This window comes from Eptesicus fuscus, chromosome 2 (assembly GCF_027574615.1).
Source record: "Eptesicus fuscus isolate TK198812 chromosome 2, DD_ASM_mEF_20220401, whole genome shotgun sequence".
Taxonomy (NCBI): Eukaryota; Metazoa; Chordata; class Mammalia; order Chiroptera; family Vespertilionidae; genus Eptesicus; species Eptesicus fuscus.
The window spans coordinates 93539068-93553449 of NC_072474.1; the positions used below are offsets into that span (position 1 = coordinate 93539068).

Genomic DNA, 14382 nt, shown 5'->3' on the forward strand with positions numbered 1-14382 from the left:
CTCCCTTTATCTCTGAAATAAATAAAAAAATATATTTTAAAAATTAGTAATGAGGGGACAAATAGGTTTATTACTTTTATTTGGAGCCCCACCAGTATTTTAGTTGCTAACACAAATGGGTAACTCCTATCCTTAAAGATCGAAAAATCCATACTATTATACATGAAGGCATGAATTGTCAGTTTTTGCATACTTTTTTGGTAAATAACAATTTTTACTTTCTTAGAGTCGCAATCTAATGATTTTATTAAGCTATATTTACTTTGTGTCCTTGCTTGCTGGCTCCCTTTTATTTCAAGAGTGGGAAGTGCAACTTCCTCTCAGCCAGGCCTGGTTATTTAATTGGTGGGAGGATATTTCCACACATGGATTCATATTTGGATTCATATGTGGAATCATTATGGATTCATATAGGCAAAGGTTTATGTGATGTGTCTTCTATGTACATTTTTCTGAGGAGTAGGTTCATAGTTTAAAAAAATATTTTTATTGATTTTAGTGAGGAAGTGAGAGAGAGAGAGAGAGAGAGAGGGAGAGAGAGAGAGAGAGAGAGAAAGAAACATCCATGATGAGAGAGAATCATTTATTGGCTGCCTCTTGCTTGCCCCCTACTGGGGATCAGCCTGTAACCAGGGCATGTGCCCTGACCGGGAATCGAACCATGACCTTCTGGTACATAGGCAGATGCTCAACCACTGAGCCACACTGGCCAGGCAGGTTCATAGTTTTTATTAATCTCTCAAAAAATCTAATGACTCCTCTCCTCCCCATTCAAGTATTTCTAAGCAAAATTGCAAAGTAGATAAGTTCATTTTTAGAGTTATCTCCTTTGATAATACCTAGCCTTGGGTAATTAATAATGATAATAATAGCGGACTTGCCTGGCCAGCATGGCTCAGTGGTTGAACGTTGACCTCTGAACCAAGAGGTCATGGTTCGATTCCCAGCCAGGGCACATGACCAGGTCAGGGCACATGTCCAGGTTGTGGGCTCGATCCCCAGTGTGGGGCATGCAGGAGGAAGCCAATCAATGTTCTCTCTCATCATTGATGTTTCTATCTCTCTCTCCCTCTCATTTCCTCTCTGAAATCAATAAAAATATATTAAAGAAATAGCGGACTTAAAAAATTATTACGTGCTTATGTGCCAGGAAGAGTTCTATAAGAAGCCTATGAAGTAGTACTATTACTCGTATTTTACAGATGAGGCAACTGAGGCACAGTAAACTGCCCATGGTCACCCAATAGAATGTGGTGGGGCTGGGAACCCTAGCACATTGGCTTCAAAGGGACCCATGCAACGAGGCCTTGTTCATGAGTAATCGTTTACTCCTTTGTAAACCGGGGATAATAGTAGACAGTGTCATCGTGGGGATTAAACGAACCAAACTAGGACAGTCCATAGTTGTAAGCCTAACACAGATTACAGTGGGCGCTTAATAAATACCAACTCTCCATCCTTAGCCATTGTTGTATTCCAGAGACCTCGCTATCTCTCATGGTGGAGATATTGGTGTGATCAAGTGCAAGTCCTAACAGGGTGGGTGGGTGGGTTAGGACTTGAAAGTCGAGGACTGGAGCTGGAGATACTGCTCTTCCCACTGAATGCTTAGGGTCTTACGTTTTCTCTTAGACTTGTATGCAAATGTCATTCTATTCCACACGTCTGTTGCTTATCTATTAATATAAAATCTGTTTACTCCAAAAGCTTTGGGATCATTGTTTTTCTATGAAGATGCATCTTGGGGAGGGTGGGGGTAAGGGGGAGAGATCAACCAAAGGACTTGTATGCATGCATATAAGCCTAACCAATGGACACAGACAACAGGGGGTGCGGGCATGAGTGAGGGGGATGAGGGGGGTTCAAGGGGGAATAAGGACACATATGTAACACCTTAATCAATAAAGAAATAATAAAAAAAAGATGCACCTTGGTTATGACTGGGCTCTTTGGGGGACTTGGCAGGGCAAGTTTGGAGGTCTAGATTCCTAGTCTGGCTTAGTTTTGGAATAAAGCTGGACTCCTTAGCTTGTTTAGGTCTCATATTTTTCTTTTTAAAAATACTTTAAAATTTATTTCAGAGAGGAGTGGAGAGGGAGAGCGAATCTTTGATCACCGGCTCCTGCAAGCCCCACGCGGGGATCCAACCTGAAATCCGGGCACACCGGGCATGTGCCCTTGACCCGGAATCAAACCGTGACCTCCTGGTTCATTGGTCGACACTCAGCTTCTGAGCCACGCGGGCAGGACTAGGCCTCATATCTTTAATTTGTAATATGTTGTGGGTGGTGATGGCCAGGTGACTTCATAGTCCATTTTTCCTCTAGAACTATATAACCAAAGGTTATCCTTACCCTGGTGGTTTTCCAACTATGGGTCTCCACTTAGTAGGTGAAAAAAGCCAATCGGTGGGCCAAACATGAAAATAAACAAACATCAGAGTAAATACCGTTCGGTGAAACTCTTGTTTAAAAATATCGACTTCAGTATTATATGTGAAAACGTTCTTCCTAAACGTATTTCTTACTGCGGGTGGGAACAGCTGAAAGCTACTGTGGGGGGCAGCGCAGCCCCGAACGCGAGGCCGGGAGGGCCTGGGGAGCCGCCCTCCGCAGGAAGCCGAACTCGGAAGTTCCCCTCGAGCGCCCCCGCCAGAACCCCAGGGCGCGACTCTGCGCGGGGTCCCGCCGCTCCTCGCGAGGCTGCGGCCCGCCCGCGCCGCCCGGCGTCCACGTCGCACTTCCCGCCGCGGCCCGCACCGCCGGGAAGCCGCGCGCCTCTGACGTCATCGCCGGGCGCCGCGCCTCCACCTCCTTCCTCTGCGAGGGAGAAGTGGTTGGCGCGAATGGGTCCCGAGCTCCGGTAACGGATTCCCCAACCCGCCGGCCCGCCCGCCCGCGCTGTGTCCTGGGGCTGCGATGGTGAGCCCCCGGGGAGGCCGTGCGGCTCTGGGGCTCCGGAGACGGCGGGCGGGTGTGGACGGGGCCCTCGTGGTGTGGAGGGGCGGGGCGGGGGGGACGGGGTGCGCGGCTCCGAGGGGAGCCAGGCACGGAGGGGACCACCCACGGGGCGTCGGTCGCCCAGCTTCCCTTGGCAGCCAGCGCGCCGGGCTTTCGGGGCTGCGCGGCGGTGGCACTCTTTTCCACTCTTGGGGGGAGGGAGGGAGGGAGGAAGAGAGTCTCGAAGGAGGTTTTGGGGTGCAGAACGGTTGTTTTCCTGCTCAGCATTGCCCCGGACATGGGTTTAGGTCCTAGGTAAAGCGCTCAAAGCTTTTTTAGGTCATAAGGGAAAGGAATGTAACAAACTTTTTTTTTCTTATGAATAAATTATCTCAGGCCTTCAACTTTGTTTTTATCAGTTTCAGGAGCTCCTCACACAGGCGTTTGGAGACCTAGGGCATGGGGAGGGTGTTTTGTTTTGATGAGTGCACCCAAGTCAAAAGGTTAACACGATTCCCCCCCCCCTCCCCCCCAGGATGGATGGGGACGACTCAGAGTAAAACAGATGTAATACATTTGACAGCTGTCATCGCTTATCACCTGATGTTAAAATCTTCACAGCAACAACCCAGAAACCTCAGTGCATGATTGTGCATAAAGCATTTAAATGAAGAGTGAAATAATTATGCAGCCGTCAAAACAGGCTGAGATATTTTAATTCAAAGGACAATTTATGATGTTCATTACACCAGAATATACTGAACAATTAGATATAATCTCTCCAATCATTCTTCAGTTTGTCACAATGCCGGCATTGTGGGGGGAAATTTTTTATGCTGGATTGGGAAACCTTGCAGCTCTGTGTTTCTTCTCCAAGAGGGATAAAATAATGATTATAGCTACCTTGGAGTATCTTCTTCAGGTCAGAATGTGATCTGTTTGTTTTACTACCTTTTCTCACTGAAACCTCACAGCAATCTACTTTTATAGATGGTAAAGAAGGCTTTCAGAGTTTCAACAATTTGTCAAACAACTAATACATTGTTTAATTAGAATTAGAACCTAGGGATTTCTGACCACTGGTTTATACCCCCTCCATAAAATGATCATACTTCAGGCACTATAGTATTGTGGACAGTTGATGAGATTTGGAGTCTTGAAGGTGAGAGTGAGGGGATGTTTTAGTGTTGTGCCATTTAATCAGTTTGTGGTTTGGTGCTTAACTTGACACTCTTTAAGTCTCCATCTTCTTACCTGTAAAAGGGGGGGGGAGGAATACAGCTGCCTTAAATAATTGTCTTGAGGATTAAACAAGATAATATATGTGAAGCTTCCATTTTGGTGCCTAGCATGTGGTAGGCATTATACATTTACATTCTACTAATAATCTAATTTACTCAGGAAGGACTCTTTTTAAAAATTTTTTATTTATATATTTTTTAAAATATATTTTTATTAATTTCAGAGAGGAAGGAAGAAGGAGAGAGAGATAGAAACATCCATGATGAGAGAGAATCATGGCTCGGCTGCCTCCTGCAAGTCTCCCACTGGGGATCGAGCCCATGACCCAGGCATGTGCCCTTGACCGGAATCTAACCTGAGACCTTTCAGTTTGTAGGCCAATGCTCAATCCACTGAGCCAAACTGGCTAGGGCTCTTTTTTTAAAAAAATATTTTTATTGATTTCAGAGAGTAAGAGAGAGGGAGGGAGAGAGAGAAAAATCCATGATGAGAGAGAATCATTCACCGGCTGCCTCCTGCACGCACCCTACTGGGGATCGAGCCCCCAACCCCGGGCATGTTCCCTTGACGGGAATTGAACCCAGGACCCTTCAGTCTTCAAGCCAGTGCTTTATCTACTGAGCCAAACCAGCTAGGGAGGAAGGACTCTTTATGGAATATTACGTAGAGTTTAAGGGGCATCAGAGATGCCTCTGTTGTTAGTTACCATGAACAACAGCTTGTATAGTCAACTTTCATTTGATCATTTTCACCTGTTAGAGATACTTTACATTGCATTTATTTTTTCTTTAGAATTTCTTTTCATGGTGCAGATGAAAAACAAAGCCCTTGTAAGAAAAGAAGTCAAATTGGTCAGTTTTGCTCTTTGTTAATGGAAAACAGCAGTTAATAATGTTCAATAATGTAGATAAGAATTTTGGATCATATTGATACTTAATTTAATCTTTCTGGTTCCAGATTCAATTCCTGGTCAGGGTACATGCCCGGGTTGTAGGTTTGATCCCTGATGGGGGCCGTGAAGGAGGCAGCCTATCCATGTCTTGCTCTCACATTAGAGTTTCCTCTCCCATCCTCTCTCTCTCAAACTCAATTTAAAAAAGTAATTTAGTTTTCCTGTCTCTAGTACAAAAAGTAGCAAAATCTTAAACATTTGTATACCAGTTCTAGTATAGTAGTCTTTAACTTCTGTTTGGGTCATATGTCCCTTTGATATTTTGAATGGTATGCAAATATTCGGCCTACAGAAATGCATATGGGTACATATATATACTATTTTAGGGGGTTTACATATTTTCTGAAGCCTTTCCATATATACCAGGTTAACATCTCTTGTCCTGGGAACTGCATTTTTTCTCAAATATTTTTGAATTAGAAGTTATCAATAAGAGAATAAAATACTATACCTACAAACGGGAATACTATGCAGCCATTAAAAATGGAAAAACTTGCTTGATATCCCATGTGTGGCTCAGTGCTTGAGTGTAGACCCATGAACCAGGAGGTCATGGTTTGATTCCTGGTCAGGGCACATGCCTGGGTTGTGGGCTCAATCCCCAGTGGGAGGTGTGCAGGAGGCAGCCAGTCAATGATTCTCTGTCATCATTGATGTTTCTAACTCTTTCCCTCTCCCTTCCTCTCTCTGAAATCAATAAGAACATATTAAAAAAAAAAAGGAAAAACTTTATGCCTGCTATGAAACAATTGCCAAGCTAATTCAGTGAAAAAAGTAAGGCTCAGAAAATACGTGAAGTATGCTACAACTTTATGCAGTAAACGAGAGAAAAGAATCTATACTAATAAAAGGGCAATATGCTAATTAGACTGGACATCTTCCAGACATCCTTCTGGACAAAGCCACAGTGGTGGGGGCCGAGGCAGAGGCTATTGGGGTGACCAGGCCGGCAGGGGAGAGCAGTTAGGGGAGATCAGGTCGATAGAGGAGGACAGTTAGGGGTGACCAGGCTGGCAGGGGAGGGCAGTTAGGGGCGACCAGGCCAGCAGGGGAGGGCAGTTAGGGGCAACCAGGCAGGCAGAGTGGTTAGGGGCAATAAGGCAGGCAGGCAGGTGAACGGTTAGGAGCCAGTGGTCCTGGATTGTGAGAGGGATGTCCGACGGCCGCCTAAACTGGCCATCGGACATCCCTTGAGGGGTCCTGGAATGGAGAGGGTGCAGGCCAGGCTGAGGAATGAATTTCGTGCACGAGGCCTCTAGTATATACATACTTGTTTGAAGATAAAATCTCTCAGGAAGAATACACAATTAATACATAACACTTGTTGCCTGCAAAGATGGGAAGTTTGTGTCAGAGGAAAGGTGGGAGGGAGCCTTCTTATCCTTTTTGAAACATATGAATATAATGTCTATTTAAAGGAAGTGAAGTAAAATTGAAAATAAGAATATAGACATAGCTCGTTTTTTTTATGCTTTGCTATATGGCACTTGATAGATGTTGTTTTTTTTACAAATCGAAGGCAACACCCTCCACCAGCAAAAAGATTACGACTTGCTTTATTGTGATAATTTATTGTGGTGGTCGGGAACTGAACCCACAATATCTCTGAGGTATGGTTGTAAAATAAGAAGCCATGTAAACAATTTGGATTGCTATGAGGATTTAATTAATTGGTCAAAATGCAAATAAAACCCAAGAGATGCCATTTTTAAGAAGTCAGTATATATAATTTTCATTGGCTGGTATAAGTATTTATTGAAAATATAGAAATAAGGTTTAATTAAATACACAGGAGACTTATGGGATAGCCTTTTTGAAGAGTTGTCAGGTAAATAAAAATACATTGTAATTTGATCTGTTTCCTTGCCCCTCTAGGGGACACCTCTCACATCTTAGTTTATTATGTGAATGCTCCTCCTGGAGAAGTGCTGTGACCCTATTGTAATGCAGCTTTTGTCATATATACTGGTGCTTGGCCTGTAAGGTCCCTACCTGCCTCTGTGATCTCATCTCTCTGTTTTTTGGGTATATTAAGCTGTCCCTGTCTTGGTTTTTGTTCTTGCTGTTTTCTCCTTTGAATACCCTTCCCCCAGATCCTTGCATATCTCTGCCTTTTTCATTCAAGTCTCAGTCATCACTTCCTTAGAGCTTTTGGTTTCATAGCTAAGAAACTATTGCCTAATCCAAGGTCATGAATATTTATGCCTATGTTTTCTTCTAAGAGTTTTATAGTTTTAGCTCATACATTTAGGATTTTAATTCATTATGAGTTAATTTTTGTATATAGTATGAAGTAGTGATCCATCCAAGTTTATTCTTTTGCATATCTACTTGCCCCAGCACCATTTTCACACTATTCTTTTCCCATTGATTTATCTTGGCATCCTTTTAATGGTAAAAAATCAGTTGACCATTAAAGTGTGAGGGTTGTTTTTTTCTGGATTCTGAATTCTATTTCATTGATCTGTATGTCTATCCTAACAATACACTGTCTTTACTATTGTAGCTTTGTGATAAGTTTTGAAATTGGGAAATGTGAGTCTTCCAACTTTATTCCTTTTTTCAAGATTGTTTTGCTTATTCTGGGCCCCTTAATTTCAATATTAATTCTAAAATCAGCAGAGAACCCAGCTGGGATTTTGATACTAATTGTTTTGAATCTGTAAATCAATTTGGGGAGTATTGCCATCTTAACAGTATTAAGTCTTGTGATCCATGAACATGGGATATCTTTCCATTTATTTAGATCTTCTTTAATTTCTTTAAACAATGTTTTATAGTTTTAGAGTATGTCTTTTATACTTCTTTTTTTAAAGTTTATTTCTGTGTTTGTTCTTTTTAAAAAATATTTTTATTGATTTCAGAAAGGAAGGGAGAGAGAGAGAGAAGAAACATCAGTGATGAGAAAGATAATTGATCAGCTGCCTCCTGCACGCCCCACACTGGGGACTGAGCCCACAATCAGGGCATGTACCCTGACAGGGAATTGAACCATGACTTCCTGGTTCATAGGTTGATGCTCAACCACTGAGCCATGCCAGCTGGGCTGTATTTTGTTCTTTTTGATGATACTGTATATGGAATTGTTTTTATAATTTCACTTTTGAATTGTTCATTGCAAGAGTTTAGAAATACAGTTGACTTTTGTATGTTGATCTTACATCCTGCAACCTTATTGAACTCATTTAGTAATTCTAATGGTTTTTAAAGTGGATTTGTTTATATATAAGATTATTTCATCTGCAAATAGAGATAATTTTACTTCTTGTCCAATCTAAAGGCTTTTTATTTTATTCTCTTTTTTTTCTTGCCTACTTGCTTTTGCTAGAACTTGTACAATGTTGGTTAGAAGTGACAAAAGGCATGCCTTATTCCTAACGTGATGCGAAAGCATTCCAACAGGTTTTTGCTTTCAAAGTATAAGGTCTTAACATAATTTTAAATAATTTAAAATTATTTCTCATAATTTGTCTCTGCTTTGCTGCTACTGGTTATATCAGAAAAATATATTAGATATAATTTAGCATTTTGGTGGTTTTTAAGATAAAAAATTTTTGCATTTGGATAGATTTTATGAAATGTGTTGTTGCTAATCAGTTTTGCTTGTGGATTTGGTAAAAACAATCAAACTTTTATAAACTATGTAAAAACAATCAAACTTTTATAATTCTTTGTTCTCAAAATAGAAAAATAAAAACTGAAATATAATATTTTGGCAACTAATCTTCAGAGCACTGCAGTACTTACTTTGTATAAAGTCCTGTATTCTTCAAAGGTAAATGAAGACAGTGACATAATTTGCTTTCTTTTTTTGCATTTTGATAAGTATAATTTATTTATTGATTGAGGACATTAGCAGTCTAAAAAAGTAATTAGAGCTGTTTGGTTATATGTCAGAATAAATATATATCAACATTTGTACTTTGGCCTTTTGAAATTAAAGATATTTTGATAGCTTTCCTCAGTGTGGATTGAGGAGCCATTCCCACTTCCTAGCACATGCCTTCACTCCCCTACTGTCTGTGTCCATTGGTTATGCTTATATGCATGCATACAAGTCCTTTGGTTGATCTCTTAACACCCCCTCCTCCCCACTTCCCTCTTAAGTTGGATCATCTGTTTGATGCTTCTATGACTCTGGCTCTATTTTTGTTTATCAGTTTATGTTCTTCACTATATTCCACAAATGAGTGAGATCATGTGGTATTTATCTTTCTCTGACTGGCTTATTTCGCTTAGCCTAATGCTCTCTAGGTCCATCCATGCTGTTGCAAATGGTGAGTTCCTTTTTTACAGCAGCATAGTATTCCATTGTGTAGATGTACCACAGTTTTTTAATCCACTCATCTGTTGATGGGCACGTAGGCTCTTTCCAAATCTTAGCTATTGTAAATTGTGCTGCTATGAATATAGGGGTGCATATATCCTTTCTGATTGGTGTTTCTGATCTCTTGGGATATATTCCTAGAAGTGGGATTACAGGGTCAAATGGGAGTTCCATTTTTAATTTTTTGAGGAAACTCCATACTGTTCTCCACAGTGGCTGCACCAGTCTGCATTCCCACCAGCAGTGCATAAGGGTTCCTTTTTCTCCGCATCCTCTCCAGCATTTGTCATTTGTTGATTTGTTGATGATAGCCATTCTGACAGGTGTGAGATGGTATCTCATTGTCATTTTGATTTGCATCTCTCAGATGATTAGTGACTTTGAGAATCCTATATAATAAAGAGCTAATATGCTAATTAAACAGAACAGCAGAACAACCTTCCAGATGAAGCCAGGGCTGCGAGGGCCGAGCCCCTTACATGAATTTCGTGCATTGGGCCTCTAGTGTTTTCATTATCTCTCTTGGCCTTCTGTATGTCCTCTTTTAAAAAGTGTCTATTTAGGTCCTTTGCCCATTTTTTTATTGGATTGTTTATCTTCCTTTTGTTAAGTTGTATGAGTTCCCAGTAAATTTTTGGAGATTAAGCCCTTATCGAAGATAACATTGGTAAATAAGTTCTCCCATGCAGTGGGCTTTCTTGTTGTTTTGTTGATGGTTTCTTTTACTGTGCAGAAGCTTTTTATTTTGATGTAGTCCCAGTTGTTTATTTTCTTCTTAGTTTCCATTGTCCTAGGAGCTGTATCGGTAAAGATATTGCTACGACATATGTCTGATATTTTGCTGTCTATGGATTTTTCTAAGATTTTTATGGTTTTCCGTTTTATGTTTAAGTCCTTGGATAACAGACTTTTGAAAATTTGTTTTTCTGAGTACTTGGAAAAGTCTGGTACTTTGTCTTGGCACATGTTTATTAATATTGCATTTGGGTCACTTAATGGGCATTGCTTCTCTCTGACAGTGTTGTAGAATTGTTAGTTGCACCTTAGGGTAGGAAAATGCAAGAGTCTTTTTGCTTACATTTAGGAGCAACTTAAATTTCAAAACTTTTACTGGAGAATGTATTGTTGGCATTATTAATTTTCTCATCTGTAAATTGAGGTTAAAAAACTTCGTAGGGTTTTGTGAATTAAATAAGTTAATTTAAAAATATTTTTATTGATTTCAGAGAGGAAGGGAGAAGAGAGAGATAGAAACATCAATGATGAGAGAAATCATTGATTGGCTGCCTCCTGCATGACACCTACTGGGGATCGAGCCCACAACCTGGGCATGTGTCCTTGACCCGAATTGAACCCGGGACCCTTCAGTCCGCAGGCCGACACTCTGTCCACTGAACCAAACCAGTTAGGGCATAATTAATTTTTTAAAGGCACTTAAATCATTTATTTAGGTAAGGATTTGCTATATAAATAAATGGAGCCCTGAATCAGGGCAGGGGCAATGGAAACAGAGGGAAGAGGACAGCAGTATTTGGGACATAGGTTAGATAGGATGACTAGGTAGAGGGTCAGAGCTAGGAGGAAAAGCAGTGCTCATTTTCTGTTTTGGGTGAATGATTGTACTATGTGTGAGGTTGGGAATAAGGGAATAGAAACATGTCTTGGCGGAATATGAGCTTAGTTTTGGATGTTAGGAGTTGGATGGACCTTTGGACATTTGGACAGCGATGTATCGAGTAGATGTTACGTGATGGAGCTCAGAGGAGGTCCGGAATACAGAACTGTATAAAAATGACTGGTATGGTTAGTGAAAAGACCTACTTTGCTTCCTTGGCACACAGTTTGGCATATTTTTAATAAATAGGCAACCTGTTATTGACAGCTTTCTATACTAGCATATAAGCTCGGCAAAGATAGGGGCCACAAGGATAGGCAATTGCTGTATAGTGCCTGGCACATGGCACATTTTCAGTAAATGAATGAATAAGTACAAATAAACTGTAATGCCAAAAAAAGGAATGAACTAGAATATAAAACTTACTGGTATAAAAACACCTCTAATCCTTTCTGCATGACTTTATGTCTGAGCTGTTGAACATTTAATGACAATGAATAATTAGCCTAGAGAAATACAGTATTTACTCTATTAAGTTGTAGGTCTACTAGTATTTTTGATGTGAGCTTAATTTCAATGTTCAACCCTGGCCTGTGTGGTTCAGTTGGTTTGAGTGTCGTCCTGTTCACTGAAGGTTCGTGGTTTCGATTTCTGGTCAGGGCACATACCCAGGTTGCGGGTTTGATCCCTGGCTGGGGCACGTAGGGGAGGCAACTGATTCATGTTTCTCTCTTTCCTTCTCCCTTCCTCTCTCTCTAAAAATCAATTAAAAAAATATCCTTGGGTGAGGATTGAAAAAAAAATTCAACATTTATTTGAGTAGTTTAAATATGATTTTTTAAGATCCAGGAGTCAGTTGTAAAATTTGATTTCTTGATGAATAAAAACCGTAATCATAGTACATTAGCCTTGGTGAAAATGTCAAAAGGCTGAAATAAACTATTAGATAGGGCATAAACAGTTTCAAACGCTTCAGTTATCCCAAGGAGGTTTGAAGAACTTATTTATTTTAAACCTAAATTAGATAAATATTTTCTGTTTAATTTTGCCAGTTTTATATTTTTTGATCAGGTACCTGAAAACTTTTTGTGATACAGTATTTCACTGAAAGAGTAGTTTAAGGCTCATGATATAAATATTATAACTTCAGAATCTTACACATCTATCTTGACACAAGTAAGAATGAAAATGGGTCTTTCATTATCCTGGGAGCAGCCTCTGAGGTATACTGAATAGATTACAGAGCAAGCAAGAGAAGCGGTTTCTATTCACTGTACTCCCCAGAATCATCCAGTCCCCATTCCTGTTCCCCCGCTGTGCTTTATTTGGTCTGTTCTTTATTTCTTATGTTCTGCCTCACTTTCTAAAGGCAGAAAGACCAGAAGCGGAAAATAGAATGAAAGCTCCATGAGAACAGAGATTTTTGCCGTTTTGTTTATTCCAAGCACAAAGAATAGTTCTCAGCCCAAAAAAGGTTCTCACTAAATATTTGGTGAATGAATAAGTGAATGATTGAATGGAGGAAGTTGATGCAGGCCCTTAAAATTATTTTCAGCTTGAAACTGTTATTCAAAGATTATTCAAACTGCACTTCTTTTTTCACTTGCAGGTATCTTCCTTAGATAAGTTCTTGAGGCCTGTGTTTGACTTTACTTATCATTAATAGTGATTTTATAAAGAGATATTTCTGATTTTTCTAAAAAAAAATTTCTTTGACTAAAAACAAATTTTAAGAAGAGGAAGTATCCTACTAAAAGTGAAAGTATTTTGGTTTTTGTAGCCACAATATAGTAATATGACAAGAGTCCATATTATAAGGATCAATTATAAGTCAACTTTAATAATTTACTTCAGAAATAATACACAATAAGTGTTAGTTTAATACTTAAACTTTCTTAAAGCAATTGGTAAAATCACAGCAAAAATTTAATCCTAATGAAAGATTCTTTTAATATACAATCTTTAAAAACAAATCTACCATGAATTTTATTTTACATAATTAAGAATATCTCTGAGCCCAGGTGTGAAGGTCAGTGACCTCAGGAATAATTGCTCATGTGTTCAATGAATATTAATTAAGCGTTTAGTCATCTGAGGTGCTGCCCTGTGCCTGAGATATAGTGGTAAGATAGACAAGCCTGCTTTATGGAACTTATAGCAGTGTATTTAATTTTAGATTTCTGTGACTATCAAAAGTATCTTACAATCATTTTAGGACCCAGAGCAGGTTCCTTGGTTCCGTTTATTTTTTTTTATTTTATTTTATTTTATTTTATTTTATTTTTTTATTTTTTATTTTTTTAATTTCTTTATTGATTAAGGTGTCACATATTTGTCCTCATCCCCCCATTCCCATCCCACCCCTCTCCCCACGCATGCCCCAATCCCCTGTTGAACTTAACCGTTGGATAGGCTTATATGCATGCATACAGGTCCTTTGGTTGAACTCTCCCCCTCCCCCCACCCTCCCCCTACCCTCCCCTATCCTCCCTCTGAGGCCCGATAGTCCGATCGATGCCTCCTTGCTTCTGGTTCTGTTCTTGTTCCTCAGTCTATGTTGTTCATCATTTCCTCTAGATGAACGAGATCAAATGTCACTAGATATATACTAATAAGAACTGAATGTGAGACGAGCAATAATATTTATGCTGACAGGCAAATGAATCAATCTGTAGCGAGCTTCCCCCTGGACCAACAGTTCTTTTGAGACCCAATTTCGATGTCCAGTAGTTCCTTATGTGTACATGTCAGCACTGACCCCTCAGCTCTGGATGGTGGACAAATGGTGGTAATGGAGGTCCGACTCCCTCTGGTTTGGTCTCGGCCGAACCCAGGGGCACGGCGTCACCCGGACTAAGGGGCACGTGGCCTCACCCATACCCAAGGGGCGCGTGGTCTCACCCGGGCCTGGGACCCAGCCTCACCCGGATGGATCCAGGGGTGCACGGCCTCACCCGGACCCAGGATCTGGCTTCACCCGTACCCAGGGACGCTTGGCCTCTCCCAGACCCAGGGGCACGTGGCCTCACCCGGGCTTAGTTGCACAAGGCCTCACCTGGATCCAGGGACACATGGTGTCTCCCGGACCCAGGGACGCTTGGCCTCTCCCAGACTCAGGGCCACTTGGGCTCACCCTGGCCTAGGTGCACGAGGCCTCATCCGGATCCAGGGACGCATGGTCTCACCCAGACCCAGGGACACATGGTCTCACCCAGACCCAGGGGCACGTGGCCTCACCCGGGCCTAGGTTCACGAGGCCTCACTCGGATCCAGGGACACATGGTCTCACCCAGACCCAGGAACGTTT

At 40.9% G+C, this 14382-nt stretch overlaps 1 protein-coding gene across 1 annotated transcript in view; it reads left to right on the forward strand.

Annotated features, from left to right (window-relative positions):
- The first annotated feature begins 2815 nt into the window (after window positions 1–2815).
- Window positions 2816–14382, forward strand: part of RFC1 (replication factor C subunit 1) — a 76009-nt gene continuing 64442 nt past the window's right edge. The window contains exon 1 of the mRNA XM_008140222.3: window positions 2816–2921. Within this exon, the coding sequence (XP_008138444.2) occupies window positions 2919–2921 (3 nt within the window). The 5' untranslated portion in view covers window positions 2816–2918. The remainder of the gene's footprint in view (window positions 2922–14382) is intronic.